This window comes from Pantherophis guttatus, chromosome 1, assembly GCF_059756535.1.
Source record: "Pantherophis guttatus breed Tessera chromosome 1, ASM5975653v1, whole genome shotgun sequence".
NCBI classification, from domain to species: domain Eukaryota; kingdom Metazoa; phylum Chordata; class Lepidosauria; order Squamata; family Colubridae; genus Pantherophis; species Pantherophis guttatus.
In genome coordinates, this window is record NC_142063.1 from 120,158,326 (window position 1) to 120,185,943 (window position 27,618).

Below are 27,618 nucleotides of genomic sequence, written 5' to 3' on the forward strand. Positions count from 1 at the left end.
TAAGATAGAAAGATCTCCTTTATTAATGTACTCAACAATATTTCTTCAGATACAGGAATTGTGAACTCAAAATACTTGGAAGAAAAACAAGTTAATATTGCATTATTACCATAAGAAATACTGCAACTCATAACCGGTAAACATATTGCAAAGCAAAACAGCTTGAAAAAAGGGGAGCGGGAAGGAGGAAAGAAAAGAAAGAAAAATGGATCAAAATGGAATTAAAGGATGTTTTCATTTTTTTTTTTGTAATTAAGTCCTTGCAAGCACAGCTCGATGCCACAAATCACTTTCCAAACTTGTGTAGAAAACATCACCCGATTGGATTTACTTCCTTAAGAGCCCAGAGAGGTGCAATATTAAAAAGCTACGATTATCAGGTAGCAAGTGCTCCAGCCTTCTACCGCAGTTGTCCAATTCCACCTTGCCTCAGGTTTTAACGGGATGAAAAGGTCTTCCCCCTGGCAAGAAGACAGAGAGTGCAGGGTGAGGGTGGCTCCAGCAGTCCTTATGATTTTAAAGTTCTAAGGCAGGGGTGTCAAACTCGATTTCATTGAGGGCCACATCAGGGTTGTGTTTGACCTTGGGGGGCTGAGGTGGGCGTGGTCAGCCTGATGTCACTTGTATCAGGGGCCCCTATGGTGGCCAGAGTGTTCTGCCAGAAAAAATGGTCTCCCGAGTTCCATTTTTGGCTACAACAGCTTCCTGCAACCCTCTGCCAGTGAAAATGGAGCTCCCGAACTCAGTTTTTGCTGGCAGAGGCACTGCGGGCCAGTCCTTCACTGTTTCCAGGGTGGCCCCATGGGCCAGATCTAAGCACCCCATGGGCCACATATGGCCCCCGGGCCTTGAGTTTGACACCCCTGTTCTAAGATTTACCCGTGTCCTATTCCGTTTATCCAGCAACATTCATTCAGAAGATTATAATCTTACATTTCAGGCTTAAATACATACTATTATTTTTACTACTGATAACATAAAATTTTTTTCAATGAGCATGAAGACAGGAATGGAATGGTTTGATTATAAAAAATACATAGTCAAAGGGCATTAGTAACTCATAGCCACTAAGAATTGTGGCAATCTAGTACATTTCACTTTTTCCTTCTTTTCAAAATCAGTAGTTACTTTGACCCTTTTCATCTTCATTTCACCCCAGTCTTGCATTACATCTGACCAATAGGTCTTTATAAATTAGAGATGAGTACTTATTAAGCTATTTTGAACTAAAAGTCCTTATGTGATACAGATAAGTCCCTGACTTATGACCATTTAAAGACAGTTCTAAGTTGCAACCTGTACTTATATTTATGATGGTTGAATCACCCCTGCAGGCATATGATTGCAGTTTTTCGCCAAAAAAATCTCCACTGGGGAAGCTGGGTTCACTTAATGACCAATGTGATTGATTTAGCAATCATGCGATTCGCTTTATGATTGTCCTAAACCTGGTTGGATTTGGTCACACAGTGACTTCACTTAGAACCACACTGACTTACAACTAAAATTCTGGTCCCAATTTTAGTAATCGTAAGTTGTGGAGTACCTGTATTGCAAAAAATTATGTGCATCACACTTCTATAAACGTTCTCATATTTCTAGTTTTCACATATAGACTGCACCTGAATTCATGCACTTTGGTGAACAAATGTGGTCAATTACAAATATGAGGGTGAAGGTTCATTCTCCGAGCTTGTGGGTTGGTTTCTGAATGTTTCATTACCAGGCTAGGTAACATCTTCAGAAGAGTTTAGGGGATGTCAGTGTTCTTCTGTTTATAAGGGCTTCAGGTGTGGGTGTGTTACATCATTTCAGGGTCATTGGGAGGTGAACTGCTGGTGTGGGGGGATGGTTGCATGGGTTGGTTGAGGGTCGGTGCTGTCTCTGGTTGGCTATGCAGCTGATTTGGATTCTGAAGGGTTCGTAACCCATGCAACTCCCCTCCCCAGCAGTTCAACTCTCAATGACCTTGACCTGATGTAACCTCCTTATCACAAGTCCCATCACAAGACTCACTGATGACTTACACCTGACCCATCACAAGACCCTCAATTGACACACCCACACGTGAAGCCCTTATAAACAGAAGAACATTGACACCGACATCCCCTAAACTCTGCTGAAGATGTTACCTAGCCTGGTAACAAACATTCAGAAACCAACCCAACCCACAAGCTTGAAGAATGAACCTTCACCCTCATTCTACACCCGAGCTACAAATATTCGCCACTATTACAAATTACAAATATCTTTTGTTGTTTTTCTTTTTAATTTTCAATAAAAATAGCAACTGAAGTAACTTCAGGTCCTTAAAGTTTTTTTATTTTAAAGAAGAAATGAACAATTATCTGTACTCATGAACACCCACACATCTTTTGTACTCCGGTTTGCTTGTTAAGATTAATGTAGCTTTCCAACTGAAGGGAACAGCAAAAGAACCACAGTGGCAGTGTAAATAATATCTAGTTGGGCTGATAAATATCTTACCAAAAAGAGTTCATATTTATAATTCAAAGATGAAGGGAACTCAGGGATATAAAGCATTATTCCCCCAAATAAGAGATTTTTATTTTTACTTAGTGAATAAGACTTCCATTTCAGTCTCTCAGCAACATTAGGGATTTATATGAAGTAAATGCCATGAACTTAAAAGCCTGGAAATATGATACAAAGGGGGTACTAGAAAAGCTGAGAACACACAAATTATGCATTGATACTTTAGCCTGCAAATATTTCGGAATGAAGGATACAGCTACTAACCCAGCAAGATAATGCAATGAAGGCTGAGTTCTCCTACATAAAGAGCTTGCTAAAGTAGTTGCATTTTAGATAACCAATAATGATTTAACGTGTAGCATTCATTCTTCTCCTGGAAAATTAGTTGTGTGGTCTATTTTGGTAAAAGCTCACTTGTTTGTGAACTTGTTCAGTTTCAATTCAATAATATGTGACATTAGTGAATTATTTTATTTTGATCATCTATCCATATATTACTGCACTAGGTTAGCAGGAAATTTAATCGAATTAGCTGAACCATAAATAAAGCAACTGTTTGCGGGATACATATATACATACATGCGCAGATGTAGATAAAAAGTGAGCAATAATAAAATGTTAAAGTTGCGCAGCTCTCCAGAAATTAAATTAAAGTAAAATAAGTCCAGCAAATAAACAAAAACGAAGAAAATGACAATCCAAATGACAGAGAAATGCAACTCAGGTTTCTACCAGTAGACTGAGTGAAAAGATTGAATGGCAGGAGCCAGGGGGCGTGGTCAGAGCAATGGAGGGAAAAATCTTTGCACTCAGTCTCTAGCAAGTAGAAAAGAGAATACCTATGCGTGGATTGTCGGAGCAGCGATTCAGGAAAACATGACTATATGCATTGTGTTTTTCAGGACTGCATTGTATCAACTATTGAATAGATCATGTAATACTAAGAAAATTAGTAGTATGCAGAAACTATCCTGCAGATTTTGCTTTTTATTGTTTTTAGTTTTGAATGTTTTTTGTTGGTTTTTTACTGTGCACCGTTTTGTTTTTCACTCTGTACGCCATTCAGACTAACATATTTCAGATGAGCAACTACGTAAGTTTACTCGATAAATAAATCAGAAGAAAGAAACTGCCCCTTTAAAACTCACGTGATTGTTTTCATTTCTTTCTTTTCTGCATCAGGCCGGGCACGATTCAGCACTTTGAGAAAATCTGATGTTTTTGCCCTCATGCGCGTGTGAATGTAAGCCTGCATTAAAGAAGAAAAAAAATATATCTAAGGGCTCTTCATAGTTCTTAAAATTCAAGCTAAATGTCAAGTGCAACAAACCAATATGGCACGATGATTGACTGACAGTAGCTTCTTTATTGTTGTTTGCCCACAGACAGAATCTTGCCAGACTAAAGCACAATCTGCGTAACTATCAGATATACCCTGTGAATACATGACCATGCGGATGGTGCAACAGTGGTAACTTCAAGGGCGGGTTGTAAGTAACTTTTAAAAGTCTGTCATAACCAGTCATTTCATTTTCCCAAACTACGTTAGGTATTTGCATCCCTGGGACTCTAGATATCATTCCTATACCTTGGAGCATTTGATGTGATAGTGCAGGTAGTCCCGGAACGTGTGGATCAGATTTATGGTGTTATCTCTTGCCGCAGCATTGGTATGGCGTGGAAATAACACTGCAAAGAGAAGGCATCAAGAAATGTTTATTCTTTAGCAATCATTGCATAGCTACTTTAGACAATTGCCAAACTGACCTATCTTATTCTTTGGCTCAATATTCATTTGCATCATTTCCGTAATTAATAAAGATATTTGTACAGAAAGGATATAATCAAGTTTTCTCCAGAGCGAAAACCAAGTACCAATTGCATTTTGATCATTCTAATTGTGTCAGGTAGACAACTAAGAGAACACTTAGTTGCCAGGTAGATAACTAAGATAACACTGCGCCCAACATTTTTTTTATGCAGATTTTCATTAAGTAGAGTCAGAATTCAGCTAGCACTGATAGAGAGAAAAAAAATTACAATAATCTATTTGTGACAACAGTATTAAATATTTATCTCATCTGTATGCAGACACTGAAATAATTCTTGGCAGATTTTGCAATCTTTTTCCAAGATTCATGACAACGTTGTAATCTTTCATGATTTATTAAAACAAGTTAAGTACCTCGATATTATTTCATTTTCTCTTTGTCACAGTGGTTTGGGAAACTTTGCTATTTCAATGAAATACACATTTCAGTTTGACAGGGATGAAGGCCCCCTCTCAAAATATACAATTCTGAAAATTCAGGAGTTTAACATCGTCCAGAAAGCCTTAAAAAGATAATAAATGATTTCACAGTACAGATATGGAAACACAAGATAAGATAAGAAAGATATGGAAAGAAAGAAGCAAAGTTAGCATGCTCATTTTCCCTCTGCCCACTCCACAAATCATACAGTTGGAAGGGGCCATGTAGGACAAGTCCAACTCTTTGTTTGGTGCAGGTATTCCAAGTTAAAGTACCTATAAGCACTGTGCATTTAGGCCCTGCCTAAAGACATCCTATAGTGGGAAGCTCCCTACCTAACTATAGAATTGGTTTTACTATACAAGGGCTCTCAGCATAGCATTCCAGTAACCAATTTTTCCACATTCTGCCTGTCCATCAATAGAGAAGGGTTGACTTTATTTTGTGCGACATCCCTTCATTTACTTCATATTCCTCCCCAATTACTCACTGAATGCTTTTAACAAAATGCCGAAAATGACATCTCTGAGTCAGACAATATTTTGAAACTAAAATTTTGTGTAGTGATGACACACTAAAAAAAGATAAAGAACAAAAGGATTGTTATGCAAAAATCAAAGGCTTTCCAGTGGATGGAAACTGTCATTCCCTGGTCCCTGAGAAATATTATAACTGACTACTATTATTACTGCATTCTCTTATGCTATACAGCATTTGGACTGTCACAGATATGACGCAGCCTATACTGGAATTAAATGCTGCATGACTCCCAAGTTCCAACAAGTGACTTTTGCTGCTTTACAAATCAGCTATAATTCATGATGGGCTGTGCCCAACATAGTATTATGGTTTTAGGGAAGCAAGCACAAAGGCTAATCTCTCAACATATTACCATATTTTTCGGATTATAAGACACACCTTTTTCCCCCCTTAAAAGGGGCGAAAATGTAGGTGCGTCTTATACACTGAATGTAGCCCTGCCCACCACTGGCCCCCACCCTTTGGCCTCTGCCTCCCAGCAATTTACCTCCTTGCAAGCAAACAGCAAAAAAACAAAACAAACAAACAGCTCCTTTCAGCTTCAGCACAGCCTAATTAGCACAAGTTGCTAATCGGCCTCCAGACTCTCAGCTGATTTGCTCTCAGCTGTTTTGCTCAGGGCTCTGCTGCTTGCTGCAAAGACGTAAATTGCTAGAGCAGATTTTTTTTTCCTTGTGCTAATCAAGCTATGCTGAAAACGAAAATGAAAGTAAAGCAGGCTGTTGGCTGTAAAAAGGCAAAATTGCTCAGAGGCAGAGGGAGATTTCTTTTTCTTCTTTTCCTCACTAAAAAAGGTAGGTGCGTCTTATACTCCGGTGCATCTTATACTCCGAAAAATATGGTACTTTTTATGTGCAGAAATTCAGAATATACTAAATTTTCCTAATCTGAGTGAATTAATATGATGGATGCACAATGACACAGCAAGCATATTTAACCTATGATCTTTCTACCAAAGTTACTGAACTAGGTCTATAAAACTATTCAGATGAGCTAAAAATCAGGATCAAAGAACCATAAACCCTTCTATGAGCAATGTTAACCTGTAAGATCAATCATTACAACCAGATCAGAAATCAGACACTTGGATTCTGAAAACCCCCATCACAAAACATTGCTTGGAGTTGATCAACAATTCTTTTATCTTAAAAAATGGAATACTTATGATTGAATGATAGGTCACACAATCTTCAAGGTCCACAGACAAATTCCTTACAGATGGTTTCACAGGTACTTTCTTGAAGGCAGTCAGCCCTTCTTAGGAGAAGTACTAAGTCCTAGTGCCGGCTGATCCAGCTTAGTTTATAAATTTACCAAAGCCAAATCAAGTAATCTTTATTTAATCAATGATCAGCTCACAGAAAACAAAAACACAAGAAGCACAAAAAGTACAGAGCTACAACCCTGACCTAAAAACATCTTAAGCAGAATAAGTAGCATAATAGTATATTACAACACCAATAGAGTAAATGTCAAGAATATAAAATGGTTAGCATTAAAGTTATAATCCCAAAGAATAGAAAACAATAAAACTAAAATCCCATACAAAGTCCCAAAAAATAAACAGGTAGTGTTTTCACAATATAATCTATAAAACAACAGAAAAATGGGACCAAGGAGTGGGGTGGGGATCAATAAAATTACCTCTGTACCAGCTTTTGCTTTATTCCCATTGTGGCAATGTAAAACCTAGCTACTGAGCAGGTAATGGAGGATTTCAACTGCTCAAAAAGGAACTTCAAAAGATATTTGTCCAATTTTCCAACATGATTACATAACAGGGTAAATTAAATCAATCTCATGTCTTGCAAAATATACAGTGTAGTAGTGAACAGCTGAGTGTTTCTAGCTCATTAACACCACATAGGCAGGCATACACAATTAGTGGAGTTTCAGCATTAAAGCAATCTAGAAGGCAGGATGTTATGTCTAGCTTTAAAGAATCTTTTTCTTAGCTTGGGAAAGATGAGAGGATATAAATAATTTGCTGGCTTCCATACACCCTTATCTATCTAAATTCTATTATTCTGGGACAGCCTATTTATTTCAGTCTGATGCTCCATATCAGTCACTCTTAAGAGTAGAACTTGCGTAGCCCGATTGCATCAGAACAATATTAAAAAAGAGCCAAAAGCCTACGTGATGCAACTTTCAGCTCCACCACCAATTTCTAATTTAAGAAGAAGTAATCAGCAAAAGTTAAAGGTGGCAACCCTATTGGAAAGAATCAAGTTTTCACCAATGATTAGACATCAGCCTCCAAGATCAGACCTACATTTTGGGAATTCCTGCCTCCAATCTAACTTGGGCATTTGCTATACTGGTAGGGGCAACAAGTATAACTCTCAAGAACGAATAGTCTTTTTTCTGAGAATCTTGTTGACAATAGAAGTGTGGCTTAGTGGTAGTCTATAGATGCAATTTTGAGTGCATTGCTTAAGTAGTGACCTGCAAGGTACAGCTATATACAAAGCATACTAAGAATTGTGTATCACAATGCTTTAAAAGAAATGTGTGCAGCTCTGTTGTTTGGAATATATAGAAAGGGTAATTTCTGAGAAACAAAGAATGTTTAGGGAAAAACAACTCTTATATATTTACCATCCAATCCTAGCCTGGCTGGGAACAATTTCACTTACCAAATGTGATATATCCAATATTATCTCCAACTGCTGCATCTGTATCTTTCAGTTCCAAGGGGGGCTCCCTGTGACTGAAGAGCACTTGCGGGGCTGTGTGACTGGCACGACGGCCCTCCTTAAATTCCTAGGGTAGCAAAAGGCATGAGAGTGTTGAGATAGTTAAAAACAACACACTGAAAACATGGAATGCAAGTTTAATAAAGTTTAAAAATGATACTGTTAGTTATTTTTTAGTTAACATAATCATTTGCTTGTCTAAATCATAGTGAGAAAAGAGGTCACTTTTCTTAACACGGAAGTAACAAAATTCAAAAGCTCGGGTGTAGTTTGTAAGAAAGCCCAACTCCTTCGCACCCTACCCTTTATTGAGGGACACATAAAATCATGTGCACTCCATGTGCCATGGCTTTACTGATAACTAAATTATGGGGTTTTATAAAATAAGTTATATTTCATCAGTGATGTAAAGGAAGTAATTTTACTGTTCTCCCCAATGTTCCTTTTTATTTAGATTTAAATGGTATTTTTGTCCTATTTTTTTTTTCATCATTTAAATTTATTCCTCACATTGAAGTTCTTACACTTGAAAAAAAAATCTTCAACGTTCTTCCTATACTGTATTTCTTTCACTTTCCACTAATGCTGCTTCCTACTTCCCTTGCTCGAGCAATACAGAATTCACTTTTTTTGTAAATGCATAATTTCTAGAAAGTTAAGCAGATGCTGAGAGTCAAATTAATTTGGAATTACAAGGTGGACATCTTTCTTCTTAATCCAAATTATGAAGGGATTCTAACATATTCTGCATTTGCATTTTTATATTACGTTCCAGGGCTGAACATGAACATGATGAAATAGTATTTGGCTGTTCTATTAAAATGAGAGTAGAGAGCCCCCTCCCCTGGAACAGTTTACCTGCTGAGCTATGGGTGGAGCCCCAACCTTTATGGTTTTTGAGGTGGTGAAAACATGGCTTTTCTAGAGGACCTTTGTTTATTAATCACACACTGTTCACCTTTTCTGTAATTCTAGCTTCTCTAATTACTCTTCTAAGTAATTTTATCCTGATTTTTGCTTTTGTTATCTTGACTTTTGCTTTTATTACGTAAGTTCTATAAATGGCTTACGTCCAAAAGGTTTCAGGTGATCAGATAAATGTTATAAATAAATTTCATAAATATGTAATTCAAACCACTGGAATGGAAACAATTCAGGAAGTCCAATAAAACAGTCTCCAGTAGCTGATACTGGGATAGCACAAAACATAATTGTGCCTCAACAGAGCAATTGAAATTCTCTTCTTCATCTTCCACGCTGCATCCTGCAGGAAATGTTGCCAGCCAGGCAGCTGTTCAGAGCAAACAGATAATGTCTCAAGTGAGCCTTTGCTTTTCTATTCAAGCTCCCTCTTTTCTTCAGCCTTCATGCAGATAGCAAGACAGATGGTAAGTATTCTTTGATTTGTATAAAAAATAAGTAAATTTCAAGAGGCACCAGCAATAGCAGTTAGTTTTAGTGGAGAAGAACTTCACTTTAAAGGCAATAGCAAACTTCTGAGAATAGGAACGTCAATCACAATCCACTAAATCTCTACAAAACAGAAATGGTCCTACCTGCATAAACACCTTTCCAATCACAACGTCGTCGTCATCCTTAAATACCGTGCTAAAAACCACTGTGACACGATCCTTCTTTGATTCCACATACCTAGAGAGAGAGATTAAAAATCCCAATGGTTTAAGAAAGTCACTTCAATACTAAGAGCCCACAGGTTTACAAACAGAAATGTTTACTGATAGTTTTATAGTGCTAGCGACACATACCTCAACTCCAATGGGAGTATACACAACAGCCTGAGAACTAGTACAGTACCTCTTTGCAATCCTTAATCCTTTTGGAGTTTGGCATATGCATTTTTGGAATTTTGAGAAAGTGGTAGGAACACCACCACAAAACAAAAGGTTCTTTCACAATATGGTTGTCGTTGTGAGCATGGCCAGTCAAAAAAACAACTTCAGTGAAAAGCTAATTGCTAAACAGAGAAAGATCCTATTCCCAACTCTTTCCTTCTCTCATCCTCAATACATGACAAAATCAACTACTTATCATTCAAGATCCTTTCAAGAACTGCCCCTCCGCCCACTTCTTCTCTTTTCCTTTCCTTTCCTCCTAAAGTATCTCATTGTTCTCCATAGCTTTCCTCAATACACTCTTCCTCCCACTTCTTCCTTTTTCATGTTGGCTGCTGAGACTCTGATTTTGCTACTTCCCCCTCCAACTCCATGAGGTCACTTGCTACAATCCATTTGTACATTTTCCCTTCATATGAAAGCAAAAATTACAGGGTTAGGGCTTTCTTTTTATTCCAGACAGTCAGTAATATTTCAAAACTGAGCTCACTGGATTTTTTGAGTTCCTCGGCATCCTCACGTAGCAATTGGAGGTAATGCTGAGGAAAGAAAGTGGGCAGGACTATTTTATTTTTAATATGGTACTGTATGCCTATTTTAAGATCTACACTTCAGGGATTCTCTGATTCAGTAACAAGAAAATTTCAGTTTTTAGCAATCAGGGCTGGAGGAGACTGAGAGCAATAAAATTGAATTCAGGGACCATAGGCTACCATTTCTACTCCAGTATAGGGGGACAGTGCTTCATGATTTTAAATCAATTGGTGTTAGCGTATAGTACCCTACATATTATGATGTATTTGGAAAACCTGTGTATGTTGATTTGTACCGCATGTTTCAGACAGGCTTTATCTTTAACTGGCTGTCAACATTTATCTATCGAAAGATTTGCCATTTCCTATCTAAAAGACCTTTTGGATGCCAAATGATAATGGATAAATGAAGGTGGAATGTTTTGAACATCTTAAAATGTGAGGGTCTGGAAACTGACCAAGTCGCAAGGCAAGAAAAAGATAGTACTTCTTACATTGTCTCATCATCTCGGTAATGGATGACTGCTCTTTTCTCTCCATCTTTGCCTTCCTCTTGGAACTTGAAATATTTCTCAAACACCGAAGCAAAACAGTTGCGTTTCAGCATGCCTGCTTGGTGGACAATGGAGTCTTTGGCAGCTGGAAGGTTTTCCAAATCGTACAACAAAGAGACATTGTAACCTAGAACAGGTAAATAATAAGAATATTTGCAGATTTCCTTTTCAATCTTAATTCTTTCTGGAGAAAACAATACAATACTGGCCAGTCATTCACAGGTTCTCTCTTTCCAATTCCCCAATAGGAAGATATTCAAATAAATTATTGGCAAGATTAAACATGCTTTTCTCCTTCAACCAGGCAACTGTTTCTCCTCCTTTCATCAACTGTGAGAGAAAGCAATTCTTATCCCTGCATTTTGGGACAAATGAGTGGGAAGCAGTACTGTTGAAGGTAACCATGGTTTTCCAGAGCTTCTGAATGCCTGTCACTCTCTTTACGCAGTACAAAGAATCCCTAACTAGATAAGAGGGGCCTTGCTTGGGGGTGGATCCAGAAGCTTATGCTGCAGAGAAATAGAGCTCTGATGTTCTCAGACCTCCATGTGGAATGCTGAAGGGAGGCGGGTATTTTTTTAAAATAGCACTGCAACAAGGAGAGCCCAACTGTGAGCTGGCTTGAAAACATGGAGAACAATTTCTCTGTTTGAAATGCAGAGAATAATTACAATTTAACAACGGATTGAATAAGAATCAAGGCACAAATTATGCTGAGGCTTACCAGACTCTGGAGTTACCAAGTAGTTTCCATACACTCTTTTTAATAACTAGGAGACAGAAAAAAAATATTATGAGCTTTAACATGTATTTTTATTTGGTCCCTTCAGAATTTCTCATCCTTAAAATCTCTAAATCTTTTTTAGTCAATTCTAGGAGAAATCCTTTTTCTAGATGCCCCAATTATTAGTTCTAATCATCTCAAATTAAAATTCAGTTATTAAAGAATGAAGATAGATTTAAGGCACAATGAAAAAAACAAACACCCTAATTTACCACTGTTACTCTATTCTCATCTTGGGAGATTCATTTAGATATTGCTCAACTCAAGATATGACATATAAACTTCACAATTTATTGCCGCTAGTGGGGGCATAATGTCTGCTTTCATTTCCAAAAAATGAGAAGCCAGGAAGGTGAAAAATAAATTGGTGAGCTGTATACAACCAAATCTATCAATAAATTATTTGTGATACAATTTGCATAGTGCATAATGTCTCTGTCTTTTTTCCAAGGAGGAAATGAATGTAATATATCCTTCAAATATTAGTATTTCTCATACTCAAGTCTTGAGAATATGAAATTAGGCTTCTCCTTTCAAGTTAACAGAACTGCAATTTTAGGTTATCATCCCATAAATCACTTCCAAAGAATTCTAGTGTATTTTAGTTAAATACACCCATGTTTGCTATCCTGAAGTTATTTGCCGGTCAGTGAGTTTTTGAACAATGAATTTTATATGTATACCATAACTGCATTATTTACCATAAAGCTTTTATTTGAAAAAAGGGCAAAAAGGGAGAGGCAGAAATTTTTCCAGTATTTGTGGATTAAGCACTAGAGCCAATCTTACCCTGAACTGGAAGAGAACTATTTCTCTTTCTCAGAAACAAATCAATCTCAAACTGACTTTCTCAGACAAAACAGGCACCAGGTTTTCCGAGTATGTACAGGGGTTGGCATGGGCCTTAGCTCCTGGGCTTTCATACCCTTTGGCTCTTCTTAGGTGACCCTCAAAACGATTCAAGCAATGTTATAAGCTTCTATGAAAACCGACACCAATTGCAGCACAAATGCTACAATTATGAAACATCTGAAAACCATTTCAGGAACTGAGTCACACTTTCTGCTGAGACATTTAACCACAAGGCACAGAAAGGAGTATTTTTTCTACCATAAATGGTTATCTTCAAGAAACCTGCAATATAACACAACTTTATCAATTCATTCTTCAGGAGCAAAATGAGCTAAATTTAAGCAGACCCATAGTATGAGTCTCTCTACTCTAAATGGTTCACTAGAAGTTTCCAGGTTTAACATAGAATACACACTCTATCATTTAATGGTAGTGCCCCGGTCAACAGGAGGACTGAGGTCCTTCTCTCCATTTATTTTTTATTTTGCTGTCAGGACCAAAGTTATTAAACTGAAACACAAGTAATGTTGGAAATTCAGCTCAGCAGATAGCAATACCAAAACTGATCCCTGTGATTCAAATGCTAAGAATTTGATGCTGGCTGATGCTTAGATGGGGCGTGGGGAGAGACAGAATTCCAGGGCTGCAGGCTAGACAGGGAAGTTGAAAAATACATCATGGCAGAATGTCTATGGAGATTCTCAAACATTCAGGTCATGATTGTCCCAAAGGTGCTGTTTTCAAAAGGCAACTTGACTTTCTTGATTTTTTCCTTTGAAAACATTTTGCTTCTCATCTAAGAAGCTTCTTCAGTTCAGGTCAGTTCAGTTCATTTGATGAAAAGCCAAACGTTTTCAAAGGGAAAAAAACCAAGAAAGTCCAGTTACCTTTAAAAAAAAAAGCACCTTTGGAAGAAGACAGAGCAAACCATTTCTAGAACACAAGCAAGAACACTGCATGGATGCAATCATAAGAAGTTATGTTTGTCTTGAAGGTGTATTTGCCATTGTTTCATATTTGGAAACAAAATTTAATTTAAGAATATGTTTGTTCTATTATTTTTATAAATATGGACATACACCCATGTATACCCAGTGTACTTTAGACTAATGCTAATGAGAAAATCACTAAAAGGCTGAAACAATATATACATAAACAGCTGTGTGCAATTAAACACTAAATATGCCTTCCTTTGAAGATAGTTCCTTGGTTGCAAATATTCAGATATAAGAGAAAACACCCCAACACACACACACACACACACACACACACACACAAATATCTATTGTTCTACAGAAGGGGGAGATGAAACCACTGGACTTTCAGCAAGTCAGGAAAAGGAGAATGTGTAAGGCAATGCTTTGAGAAATACTGCACCTAAACAACTGAGTCAGACCTGACATCCTAAATGTTGTAATATCTACCTATGTTAAAGCACTGCATATTTTATATTACTGATTGTATATGTGCATACCAGTTTATCCTCCGTTTATGCAAATCAAATTTTAGAACACTCCTTCTTAGCTGGATGCATCTGTTTAGTTATTTATGTAATTGTCTTAAAAATTCATATATGACCAAAACCCCCAAAAGTCTTAAGGAGGAAGAAGCAATGAAGTTAGTGCACTTTCTTAAATACTAATATCAAAATGCATTTAAATAGAGAGACAATATTGACGACATCATGGTTAACTTACAAAGAACTAATTGATGAATATGGGGAAGCTTTCATTTAAGACATATGCAATACGTCTAATCTCACCTCATCAGCGCCATGTTCTTGGAGCTCTTTGTAGAATTTCAGAGAAATACTGACCATAACCTTTGTTTTATCACCATTTGGATTGGAAATATGGTAAAGGACTCCATCAAAGTCTAGGAAGAAAGCATTTGAAAATTTGAAGTGCTTGCATATTTTCAATTTAGGCATATATTGGAAGACGAAGCTGTCTAAACAAAGACAAAACAACTGTTTACATTGTGAATCTGTTATCAATACAAAGTCTATAAAACGGAAATAAAAAACTGATTACGTATACCTATTACCTATAAAAATATGCAAAAATCCATTATCTGTAAATAATTAATCAAGTTAAAACTGAAATATAAGGGTGGACAAATCAATCAAATATATTTCTTCTAATTCAGGGCTCCCTAAATCCTGGTCCGTGGATCGGCAGTGGTCCAGGGCATGCCAGAAACCGGGCCACGCAAACAAGTGAAGCCGTACCCGTAGGATGCAGGCAGCACACAAAACCACGCCCCCTCTGATATGCGGAAAAACCTCTCTCAATTGGAACCGGTCCCTGGTGTCCAAAAGATTGGGAGCCCCCCCCTCTCTGTATACACACACATACACACACAATTTTATTACTCAAATTCTTAGTTATACACACTGTAAGTAAAAATACAAAATGCCTTTTTCTTTGCAGTTTTCTTTAGATATATATTTTTCTATACTAATATGCATTTTGGATATAAAACTAAAAAAATAAAATTCAGAGTATGAATAATAAAGGGCAACTGCATTTCAATCTCTGTGTTAATTTAAAAAATGTGAATTAGGAAAGGCTGTATTAAAGATAACTGAGCATCTTTATCTTTCATACCTATTAGTGCAAAAACAATCAACTTCTTCACCAAACTGCACTGAACTTGCACTGCACTGATTCGTGTCATCCCAAGCCATGACTAGCATAGTGGACCATATATTCCAACATATCCAAAGCCTTCAGATTAAAGGCTGAACAAATCCAGATTGGAGAAGGCAGAACCGGGATGATCTGAAGGGATGGCATGCCTCCCCTGGAACATCTGGAGAGTCCAGGGTCTGAGGACAATGCTGTAGCAGGCCCCTCCAACATTGGGGGAAGTGTTTGACCAGATGGGGAGCTGGCTGCCTTCATGAACGCAGTGAGAGACAATAGATCCTCCCCCCACATCTGATCCGCAGGAGCAAAGTGTAGTGGAGGGAAGCTCAGAGATCTGCAAGGCTTGCAAGTTTGCCACACCCCTCCTCACAAGGAATACCTGCCTCAGGGTGATTTAACCAGAGGCTGGGGAAGATGTGTTTGTCAAGAACAACTGTTTGTCTCAATACTCATTTCCCTGACTTTTGGAAACATTGACTTCAACTCATGTTTCAGCCTCTGGATTTGCATACTTTGCTTTGTAGACTCTGACTCTGGGATTGTGGTTTATGGACCTTGTTTTGCAATCTCTGCACAGGGTTTGTGGACTTTGACTTTCTTTCTGTTTGGGGGTTTGGTTCTGGTGACTATTGGTCCCAGCTAGTGAGACTGGGTTACACTGAGTGTTGGTGGTGGTTTTGTAGCAAAAAGTGGAGTTTTACCGACATCCCTAGAGGACTGTGTGTTGTGTTTAGCAGTGCAATAAACGTCGTAATTGGTGCCTGCATCCACCTATGCAACCTGGGTCAGAACATTTCACTTCCTTTTACACCAATAAGTTTTTTTTTAAATTAAAAAGTGGAGAACTTACCTGCAAATGTTACTTCTACTGCCTCTGGTTTATTTCTGGGGAAGGGAAGAGGGAAATAAAAGATGAATTACTTACAAAAGATTGAAAGGAGCGAGAAAGTTTGAGAAAGATTGAAGTTTAGATTTTTCCCTATACCCTTTCAAATATACTCATAACTATTATGCATTTGTCATTTCTAGCTTTTAATTAAGTCCTCTCTGCCTCTACAGTGAAATGGACAGAATTGTAACTTAATACTGCCAAATACATTTTCATAGACTGAAGTAAATAGAACTCAAATACCCTCTTCCTCTCATTTGTTTAGGTGGTCCTTGACTTACAGCAATGAGTTCACATTCACAACCGTCTCAGAACGGGTGCTTTACAACCTGCAAAATGTTGTAAAGCATCCAGCTATAGCCTACCCACCCCCGTTACAAAACTGCATATTGGCAATTGGCAACTTGTTTGCATTTATGATTGGTTGCCAAATACCCTGGAATCACATGATTATCATTTACAATCTTCTCTGCCAGCTTCTCTAGAAAGTCAACAAGGAAGAGGGCAGGGAAGGTTGCAAGTAAAGGGAACACTGTATTTGAGATCCAGTCCCCCAGTACATTGAAGGATTTCCCTTCCTCTCTGTATAGGGAGGGGATATCCTCCTGTGTTAGAGGAATGGAAATCAAATCTTAACTAACACTAGTGAATGCCACTGTTCTAAGTCTTTAAGAATGCTGGCATTTGCTAGTGTTTCCCCTGCCAGAGTGGGGCAAATGTTGGCATGTGCTGTCTTTTTCCCTGAGGGGTGAAAATACTGGCGTTTGTCCCCCCAGAAGGGAAAAGGCTAGCACATATCATCATTATTGCAGGAGAGGGCCCAGATCTCCCAGTTGGGGGGGAGGGGAAGTTAGGTTTCTTCTCCACACAACTACAACAGGAGGCCTGGCCATCTCCCCAGTACTCCATTTAACTTGTGCAGTTGCTTAACAACTGCAACTGGGATAACCAGGATTGCAATCCTTAAATGAAATAGCCATGTGACATCTCACCTAACCGTCACTTTGCTCAATGACCAAGATTCCCGGCCCAATAGTGGCTGTTAAGTAGAGGAGTATTTGCATAGTATAGCTTATTGATAAATATTTCTGATATATTTTTGCCTGGATTAAACAAGCATACAGAATTGTAAAGCAGTTTTGGAAGACCAGAGTTCCATATATCATATTAACAAACTTGAGAACTATTTTATTGACTCTGATAAAATTTACTGTTTGATTACTTACAAACCTAACTACATTGGTTACTAGCAAATTAGATCTAGGTGTGCACACAGCTGCCTGTTCCATTACACTTTGTACCAAATGAAACTTCCAAATACTCTTCAAGGGCAGCCCATGTAGAGTGCATTACAGTAATCCATGTAGGTGACCAGGGAATGAATGATAGCATACAGCACCTGATCCAGATATGGGCACAACCGGCACACAATCTGAAGCTGTGTAAAAGGCCTTCCTAGCCATGATGGCCACCTCTTCACGTTATAGTCATGAATCCAGAAGGACATCCAAATTGTTTGGAGGGTCTGTCTAGGGCCGTGATAGCGAACCTATGGCACGCGTGCCACAGGTGGCACACGGAGCCATATTAGTGGGCACGCCAGCTCAGCTCTGGAGCACATGCGCGCGCCGGCCAGCTGATTTTCAGGCCTTCTGGGCCCACAAGAAGTAGGGAAACAGGCTGTTTCCTGCCTCTGGAGGGCCTGGGGGGGGGGGAAAGGCCCGTTTTTTTTTCTTACCTGGCTCCAGATCCTCTCTGTGTATCTGGGAACGGCGAAAACAGCCTTTCCCACTTCCTTGGAGGCCCTACGGAGGCTCAAAGGGCCCATTTCCCCACTCCCGGTGGGACAGGAAGTGACTTTTTTCCTGTCCCCAGCCTCCAGAGACTCCTAGAGAGGCTCCTACAGACTCCTAGAGAGGCTCCTACAGACTCCTAGAGAGGTTCTGGAGGCTGGGGACAGCAAAAAATGTCACTTCCTGTCCCACCGGGAGTTGGGAAATGGGCTTTTTCAGCCTCCGTAGGGCCTCCAAGGGAGTGGAAAAGGCTGTTTTCGCCGTTCCCAGATACACAGAGAGGATCTGGAACCAGGTAAGAAAGAAAAACCAGCCTACCAGGCCATCATGTGCCAGGAGCGGGGGGGGAGGGGGTTGCGCACACATGCGTGTGGGCACATGCGCGCGCGACCCGCCCTGCCCCCCTCTCCTGGCACGCGATGGCAAAAAGGTTAGCCATCAATGGTCTAGGGCAATGCACCCTCATCCAGGACCAAAGATGGTAAATTCCTAGATCCCAAAACCCAAAGCTACTTGGTTTTAAGAGGATTGAGTCAAAGCCTGTTGTGCTCCATCCAGCCTCCAGACACTTAGACAAGATGTTGGCAGCACTGTCTATTTCATGGGGGTGGAGATTTAAATGGATGGCCTTACTTAGTGGCTTCGTGTAGATATTAAATGGGAGTGAAAACAGTACCAAACCCCAAGGCACTCAACAATTTGGGGGCCAAGAGCAGGAAGTCTTGCCCCAAATTAAGACCAAGTGACACTGGCCATTGGGAAAGGAACAGAACCAACTCGCTACAATGCTGTCGACGCTCAATCCCCACAGATATTATCCAGTAGGATACTATGGTCGATGGCACTGAAGGGTGCTGAGAGGTCCTGAAGAGCAAGGATGGACACATTATCCACTTCCTTTTCTCACTAGAGGTCATCAAAAAGCCCAACCAATACTGTCTCAATCCCATAACCAGGGCTGAAGCACGACTTAAAAGGGGGCTAGATAAACCATTTCATTCAGGACCTTCTTAAGTTCCAACTTCTCAACAATCCTCCCACATTTACACACATACATACTTTTATAGCATTTGTAGAATAAAAATAAGAGGTAAGGAGAAGACCAATGAAAAATAGAAATAACAGAAATAGAAATAAGGCATGAATTCTGGAAATTAGCAACAACTCTTCTTATACTAATTATATAAGATTCATTTCAAACTTGTTTTAGCATATAACAATATACTGTCTATATAGTGGGTGCTTGTAATTCAGAATTATATGAAATGAAGAGGCAAAGAATTCTCTTGGTGAAATCCCCTTCTGCCTATATCAATAGGTTCTCCAGGCAGTTTCTGCAAAGAAAACACTGAACCAAATATATAGACTAGGAAAGACTCTGAACAACCCTCTAGTTTTTCAGTTCCCATAACTGCAAAAAAAAGGTAGAAGTAGTTGGATGCCTTCTGTTATTAACAGTGAGAAAATGGTTTCCTTACTCAGTTTCTCATACCATGCACAGAAATAATCACTAGCAACCACTTCCTGTTACAATTTCACAAAAATCTTATTTACTCTTCCTATTTGTTTATTCTAGGTGAAAAGTTCCCTGGAATTTGGAGAAGGACTGTATCATTCCTGATTTATCACCAATTAATGCAGCAATTTTCTTAAAAACACCTTGCCAGAGGACTGTGTACTAGCACATGCAATAAAGACTAAGGAAAAGAATTAAAAATTTATTCCTTCTGGTCCTGTTTCAACAAACTCTCTGATATAAAGATCTCTAGGTTCAAGAAGGCAGAGTAAACAGTATCAACCTATCTATAGTCCACATTGTTCCAATAATCACCAGATACAGACGTCTTATCTACAGATGTTCCACTATGAAAAACAGTAATTAATGTATAAAGTAATTAATGTATAAAGCCTTTGTCCCATTTACAGTGGATAAGATAATGTGGTACATAAAATATTAAAATTAAGATGTGGGATCTTAATTTTTCTTTGGACAACATACCACATGTTCAGTACTATTATTATATTTTCCACATATTAGACTTTGATAGGGTCTTCTGCCAGACAATGAAAATGTGTTGGTCATACCTAGAGAGATTCTACCATGTATTTATTGCATTCTCTGGAATATTCCTATCATATTCATTATGTATTCGCAACTCTATCAAGATAAATTATAATTTCGTATAGGCTTCTTTTCCATTAGCAATTCCATTTTCCCAAGAATCGCGACCAGTTATATATAGCACTTCTTGTCCCCAGAGGAAGGCAATATCTGGGATTTCATTTTCAATCTCATATTTGCATTCATCAGCTAAATCCAAAAACACTAGACTTTATGTCTCAAAACCAACCTTATTCTTGCATAGCACAACTATAAAAGATACATAGTTTAGGTAAAATTATAAAAGACTACCACTTTTATAAAGCAAAATCTTGAATATTTAACTATATTTTAATGAGCTGTTAAAAGCTACATAAAGCCTAGATCATTTATTTTCACAATAGCAAAACATTATACAATTAGAATGTATTTTTATATAATTGGGACCTACTGGAAAGAAAATTGTGATGATGATGCATTTTTTTCATTTTGCATATATATATATCTTTTGGGATCCCAAAGAACAGCAAGAAAATACTAGTAAATAAAATGTGGCTTCAAATGTGATATTTGAACCTGATACTGGGCAATTGGAAAACACTTAACATTTCCAAGATTCATTATAAATGTATCCCTTAGGCAAAAAAGCTGTAATATGTGTCAAAAGTTCCTTATATGTATATCCTGCATAAAAGAGAATGACTGTGAATGAAAATGTGCAGCCCAAAGACATATTTAGTAATATTAGCTATTTTATCATATTTAGAACAATATGCAGATAGTCTTCAACTTATAACTGGTTGCTTAATCACTGTTTGAAATTATGACAGGCCAGAACAGTGCTTTATGGCCTATAAAGCACTTCTGGCTGTTGTAAAACAGCCCTTCAGAAGAATAGGTTCACACTTAAAACCTTGCCATTCACTTAATGACCATGGATTCACTTAACGGTTTATTCTGTAAATCAGGGGTGTCAAACTCGCGGCCTGTGGACCAGATGAGTCACGCACTGGCCACGTCCACCCCTGGTTTAGCGAAGGGGGGATATGTCACGTGACGACAACGTGCCATCGCGAGTTTGAAACCCCTGCTCTAAATGATTGTCTCCAAAAATGTCAAAAAATTGGGACCGATCATATGGGTACCTTATCTTGTCTTATAACCATAATGACTTACAACCAGAAATCTGGTCCCAACTGCAGTCATTCAGTTGAGGACTACCTATACCATCAGCATTCCGTAGAACATGCCATATATATTTTTCTACACTGAAGTGCAGAAAATGCATTGATAATACACTGAACCTATTTTCTACTTCCAATGGCTATTTTCCCAATTTGTTTGCCTTCACATAACCAAATTATCTTACAAGATTGTATTCACTCTAAAATTTATAAACCAACTATTATTTTCCTCTACAAATTAATGAAAACATACCATATTTTTTCATGAGCTTCCTATAGCACAAGCTACCTGAAATATTAAAAGACATGGACTGTTTCTTTTTGCTGCTTTCTGCTTGAAGGAACAAACTAAAAAGGTATAAAAACCCAAAATACCACTCAGCAGACAGCTGCCTTCCTATTTCTCACTCTAAATGCAAGAAAGATGTGTTTTGACAAGCTCATCTGAACTCAGAGGACAAAATCAGCAGACTTTTTTTGGCCAAAGGTGATTTTCCACTTTCACATTAGCATAAACAAACACTGTATGCTCTTAAAGTATTCCTTGAATCCAAATGGAAGGACATCTACCCTACTGCTGGGATGATCTACTTTCTTCCTGCTATCCTTTTTCTCTCTTCAATCAACCATAATTGCATACTTTTTTACGAAATTACTGTACTTTTTGAATTAGATTGCCCCCATACTCCCAAACCAACTGATCGAAGGTACTGGCAACTAGCATGGCTTTAAAAAAGCACATATTTTAAACCATCATCAAATACTCATTGTACAATATGCAAAGGAGACTACTGAATGGAATTTCCCTATTATTTATAAAATCAGAACAAAGTGGGGTCCAATACATATATGAGGCATACATGGACAATGCAGCATAGTTAAGGAGATTGCAGAATTCAGCCATCCAATTAATGTCTGGTTCAAATAATAAATCAGAAGGAGGATTCCAGGATGCATAAAAGAAGGGTTGTACTGGGTTTTGGAATACATGGTACTGGCAAGCTCACGTTACAATCTTAAGCAAAATTACTTGGGGAAGAAACTTTTTGTTCCAAATGATAAATATACAAGGCAAAATCAATCATATTTTTTAAAAAGGAAGGAATCAACATGGGCATTATATTTTTGAGGAGGAAGATGAGTCAATGCATTCCTTTAATAAAACAAAAATATTGCTAATTCAGCTACCACTTTGCCATCTCTTCAGTTCAGTGTTTCTAGTATATTTATGTATTCTTTATACAGCAAGCTGACCTCTCCAAAGGATTGATTGAAGCCTTATATTAAAGTGTTCACATGGCAATAAGAGCCAATAGTTGCATTTTCAATTCACGGTATATTTCAGCATCAATCACCTGAACTGAAGTGCCTAGCAAGGATTATAACATATATTGCATTCTTTTTCATTAATTTCTTTTTCATTAATTTCAACATTTTTCTTTGATAAAGTTGAAATTCAGAAAATAAATTCTAGAAGTCATACAAACAAGGAAAAGCAGAATGACATGCAAAAAAGGGGATTTTTTTTTTGCAATTTTTACGCTTTACAAATTACACACTTTCCTTCCATTGTGCTCCAACTAATAATTGCAGTCAATATATTGATAAAGACTAGGAATTGCTTCTGATTTTTATTTCAGACCTTCTATTTTTTCCCTTAGAAACATTTAAGAGATTTAAGTTTAAGATTTTAAGTTTGCCTTATTGTGTAATACAAGTGTTGCAATTGCAACTGCATATTGAAGTGTCTCCAGAAAGAAAATACATATTCAGAATGATAGCATAAGCATTCACTTTACTGACACTCTTATACACTATAAAACTTCTTATGAGAAAATGAAGACATCAGCTACTATGAAGAAGTTCTAATATTAAAAACTTCCATTTGGTCATTTTTAGGAGACTTTCTAAGACAGTTTGCAGACTAACCAATGACAACTGCCTATATTCAAACTCTCAGTCGTTTGTGATTATAGCCATCAAGCGTCAATTCTTGCCAACCACATAGTGTTTCTCCATTATGATCTATCCCTAACCTAATAGGCCTGGCAAATTTGACAAATCTTTTACTTGTTAATATTTTTAGATAACCAATTTTAGAAATTGATTACAATAAATTATTGATAATTAGGCCTAAATTGAATCTGATACTATACAGCTTAAAGAATCATATGCAGTAAAAAAAAATCTGAACAGGTATGCCAGGGACAGCTCTGCAGATAATCATGAAATCTTAAATGCTACACTTCTTCACAAAAATTCAAGATATTTCATTGTGTGTCACTTTCTCATGTTAATTCTAATGTGGGAGAGCAACATGTGCCCTTTATAATTAGGCTAAAATTAAAGTGAAAATTGCTAAATAAAGCAGCAGGGTATGACTTAGCACAGCATAAGAGGTGTGGGCATAATGTTCGCAAATCAATACATCCGCCTGGATGATTAGCATTCTGGGCTGCTCTAATGCTCTGTCTTTAATTTTTAAAAGTACCTTTTACTTAGTGTTCTTGGACACTGATGAAGTCATACATCAGTTCTGCAAAAATGCAAAGAAAACTTGCTATAAAAAAATGAAAGCCAGATATACTTCCTAGAACTTCTTTGCCCTTTGTTCTCTATTATACAAATTTAACAATCCAATTTAAATTTGTTGGTTTGATCCAACAGTGAGCATAACCCTTCTATAACACGATTCAAAAGAGATAAGGAAGAATGTCCTTGCTCCTCTATCAAACAAAGGAAAAGAGGGGGTTCCAAATTTTTAATAAGAAATGTAATCACTGAATCACAACTGTTACATATTAGTCTGTCTTTATTACTGGATTTTATCTAAAAGCACATTACTAGAAAACCAGCAGCCCTCAAATGTAAGTCAAATTTTATAATCATACTACTTGTGCATTATAGCCTATTTTGTAATAGTCACTTGATTCACTCAGTTCATATTTGCAATTATAAATAATCTTATTATTTTAAGGAGACTCAAACCAGTACAATATATTGTTTTCAAATTTAACAGGTATAGTAGCCTTCTTTTTTTTATTTTTTAAAAAGCACCTTGAATCTTGGGAAATCTGGTTGATTTTTTTCGCCAATAAATATAGGAAACAAAGCTCGCTGTACACACCCATTAGGTGTATTTTAAGAGATGACTCAGCTTGAAGCAAATAGATTAGCATTCATTTCAGTTCTTTGTCTTGGCTCTGAGCTTGTCAGGGCATGGTTTCTGTCCTTAAAAATGCAGAAGTAATAACTTCCTTTCTGCTTATATACTAGTAGTATTAATGCTTGTTCTCAAGAGTGCTTTTTGTATTAACAGACAGATGTATTATTCAACTGGATGCTACTAAAAGTTGCTTAATAAAAATTAACCTTACCAAACATAGAAATTAATAAAGATGATACTTTGAATTAACCAGAGCAAAGGCAGAGTAAGACAATAAGCATGCACAACTGCATGTAACAAAGAAGGATAATCATAAGCTCTATAGCAGGGGTGTCAAGCTCAAGGCCCGGAGGCCGGATCTGGCTTGCGGGGTGTTTAGATCTGGCCCGCAGGGCTGCCCTGGTAACAGCAAAGGACCAGCCGCGGTGCCTCTGCCAGCGAAAACAGAGCTCAGAAGGGCCGCAGGCGGCCCTTGCAAGCTCTGTTTTTGCTGGCAGAGGGTTGCAGGAGGCCATCGCATCTGAAAACGGAGCTCGGGAGCCCGTTTCGCTGGCAGAGCACTTGGGCCACTACAGGCAACCCCAACACGACTTATGTTGAGCTGGCCACGCTGCCACCGAAGGTCAAACACAACCCTGATGCGGCCCTCAGTGAAATCGAGTTTGACACCTCTGCTATATAGGATCTCCATCATCCTTCTGGCAAACATGAATTTAGTGCATAAAAGACAGCACATTCATTTATTTTCTGCAATCTTCAGAAGTATCCACTGCAAGCAAGAGAGGAATTTGCACACACATTTATCTAAAGCAACATCAGTGTGAAAAATGCATGCCTACAAATATGAAACTGCCAATGACATGGTTCTCCAGAATCTCATGTTATTTGGGACTGGTGCTACAAACATATCAATATTCAGAACCAGCAGATAAGGCTACAGCTAATAAAACAGTTGAATTACATATAGGACTGCACATTCCCCTGCAGCCCAGCAAAAGTTTCAGGTCATTAAGAGGGCAACTCTTGTGATTCCCACAATAGATGCATTGGACATGAACAGTTACAATAACTACATTCTCCAAGCCTGAGAATACATTATGGAACAAATGACACTAAAGATGATGAAACTGCCCAGAGATGTTAAAAGAATCGTTGGCAGAAGCATTTTTAAAATAAATCTAGATTTCACCACACAATATTATCATAGGATATACTGTAGTGTTATATTGTATGGAAAAGCCTACTTATGCATGACAATTAACTTAAAAGCACTGCAAATTCAGCTGTATCTACTGCATTAGAGAAATGGCTCTTGTATCGATTGATTTAACAGCTTTAGTTAAGCAGGTAATATTTTATGCATAGTTGATAGGTATGATAATTTTATCAAAGTTAAAATTAATGTTATCAAACTTAAATTTATCAAAGTTAAGCATTAAATATACGCTTCTCTTAAACACTGGAATATAACATAATGCTGGCACAAATATTTAGAAGTGACCCAAACTGTCTAAATTCATTTTTTAAGTACTATTAGAGGGGTATGTAATAGACTGAATCCTAATTTCCAGCAAACCAATTAAAATTGGGGTGGGGTGGGGTTTGATGAACAGTGAAATATAGATTTTATTTTTATCCTGCAGGGCATTTCTTGACTATTCAGTATAACAAATCTCTTCCTAGATAGGCCATGTCTACAGCTACGTCACACAGAATGTTTTCAAACCGCAACATTCACAAATGTTGTGTATGCCATACACAAAACTAGAAGAGTTTTCTAGACTAGAAGTTCACACATCAGGGAATAGAGTAAGACAAACCACACCCGAGGTACATTCAGTAGGCAAGAAATGGGGAATTGAATTTTTTTTTTTCATTTTTCAAGTGTGAATGCTAACACCTCCACTAGATTTTCTTAGATGCCTCATACTCTCTCCTTTTAAGAAAATGCTGAAAATGCCCGACTTTCCTATTGGGTTAAGTGAGGTATATTCTCAAACGTATATGCCCTTCACATAAAGGTGGGAATGCACCCAGGTTTTGTTTGTTTTTTTTTTTTAAAAAAAAGATGACCGACTCAGTTCGCAAAGGAGAGGGCACTTTCTGAGGAACAGGGGAAAAAAAAAAAGCAGCAGCAGCACGTGAAAGTCTGTAGAGATTCTCAGCCATCCGGGGTCCTGGTTGTCATTTTTTTCATGAGGTTGAAGGGGGGGAAAAAAAGCATTTTTGGGACAAGCAGCACGTGAGAAGAGAAAAAAATAAAATAAAAAAAAGCCCAGAAAGCCGGGCAACAATGTGGAGTGAGTCGCCCTTAAGAAGCGCTTCTGATAATCAAGTACGGTTATTTCTCTTCCTCAAAAAAAAAAAGACTTCCAGCGACTGAATCCCTTTCGAGGCCCGGAAGGAGAACTACACCAACGTGTTGACAGTGGGAGGGGAGAAAGGCCAGAGAAACCGCGCCTCTCCGAGCTGGGCTTGATGGTTCAACACCGAGTCACTTCGAAATGGCGAGCGGAAGAGCAGCCGGGGCCTGGCTCCGAGCCACTCCTCCTCCATCGGGGCTAACGGTCGGTTCCTCCCTCACCCCCCACGTTGCCTACTCGATAGGGTCTCCCCCCCCCCCCCACCACCACCAAGAGTCCCAGGGAGTGGGTTGTGGTAGGGGAGCTAGGCCTGAACACCTATCCCCGTCCGGTCGCTCGGGAGCCCTGACAAGCCTCGACTTCCCTTAGGTGATGGCGCCTGGGTCACCCCCACCAGCACCGGCCGTCCGGTTTCCCTTTGCCCGTCCATCCGCCAACCCGCTGCCACTCCCACTCTCCCACAGCCTCTCTCACCCAGCGGCCGCGCCCTCGAACTTGAGCGCGAGCGTCTCCTCAATGATGCGGTTGTTGACCTCCAGCAGGATCATGGCGATGGCGACAGTGAGGAGGGGTACGGAAGCCGGGCGGGGGAGGAGGAGGAGGAGGAGCGGGGGGGGAAAACAGGGAAGGGGAAGAAAAAAAAAAATCCACCTAAGCCGAGGAGCGCGCTGCACCGGGGACCCGCCCGACTCCAGTCGCTTCCGCCACTAAGGGCCCTACCCACCTTCTCCGAGCCGGCACTGTGCGTCACTTCCGGGTTGGGTGGGGGGGGGGAGAGAAAAAAAAGAGAGAGACTGCGTTGTGCGCACGCGCTCTTTCGCCTTCTCCACCTGAGACTCGCCTCGGGAAGTTGCGGAGAGTTGCTTCTCCGCGGGCGCCGCTCTCTTTGCTGAGCTGCGCGCGCGCAG

General features: G+C 38.7%; 1 protein-coding gene across 1 annotated transcript; it reads right to left on the bottom strand.

Moving 5' to 3' along the window:
- On the bottom strand, window positions 1-27,618 carry ARPC2 (actin related protein 2/3 complex subunit 2). Its single transcript, XM_034421740.3, has 10 exons — window positions 27,185-27,618; window positions 16,065-16,099; window positions 14,326-14,438; window positions 11,652-11,697; window positions 10,868-11,054; window positions 9,544-9,637; window positions 7,928-8,054; window positions 4,085-4,185; window positions 3,645-3,745; window positions 1-461 (listed from the first exon to the last, which is right to left on the bottom strand). Exons 1-10 carry the CDS (start codon window positions 27,256-27,258, stop codon window positions 437-439), a joined length of 903 nt encoding a protein of 300 aa, XP_034277631.1. The 5' UTR covers window positions 27,259-27,618; the 3' UTR covers window positions 1-436.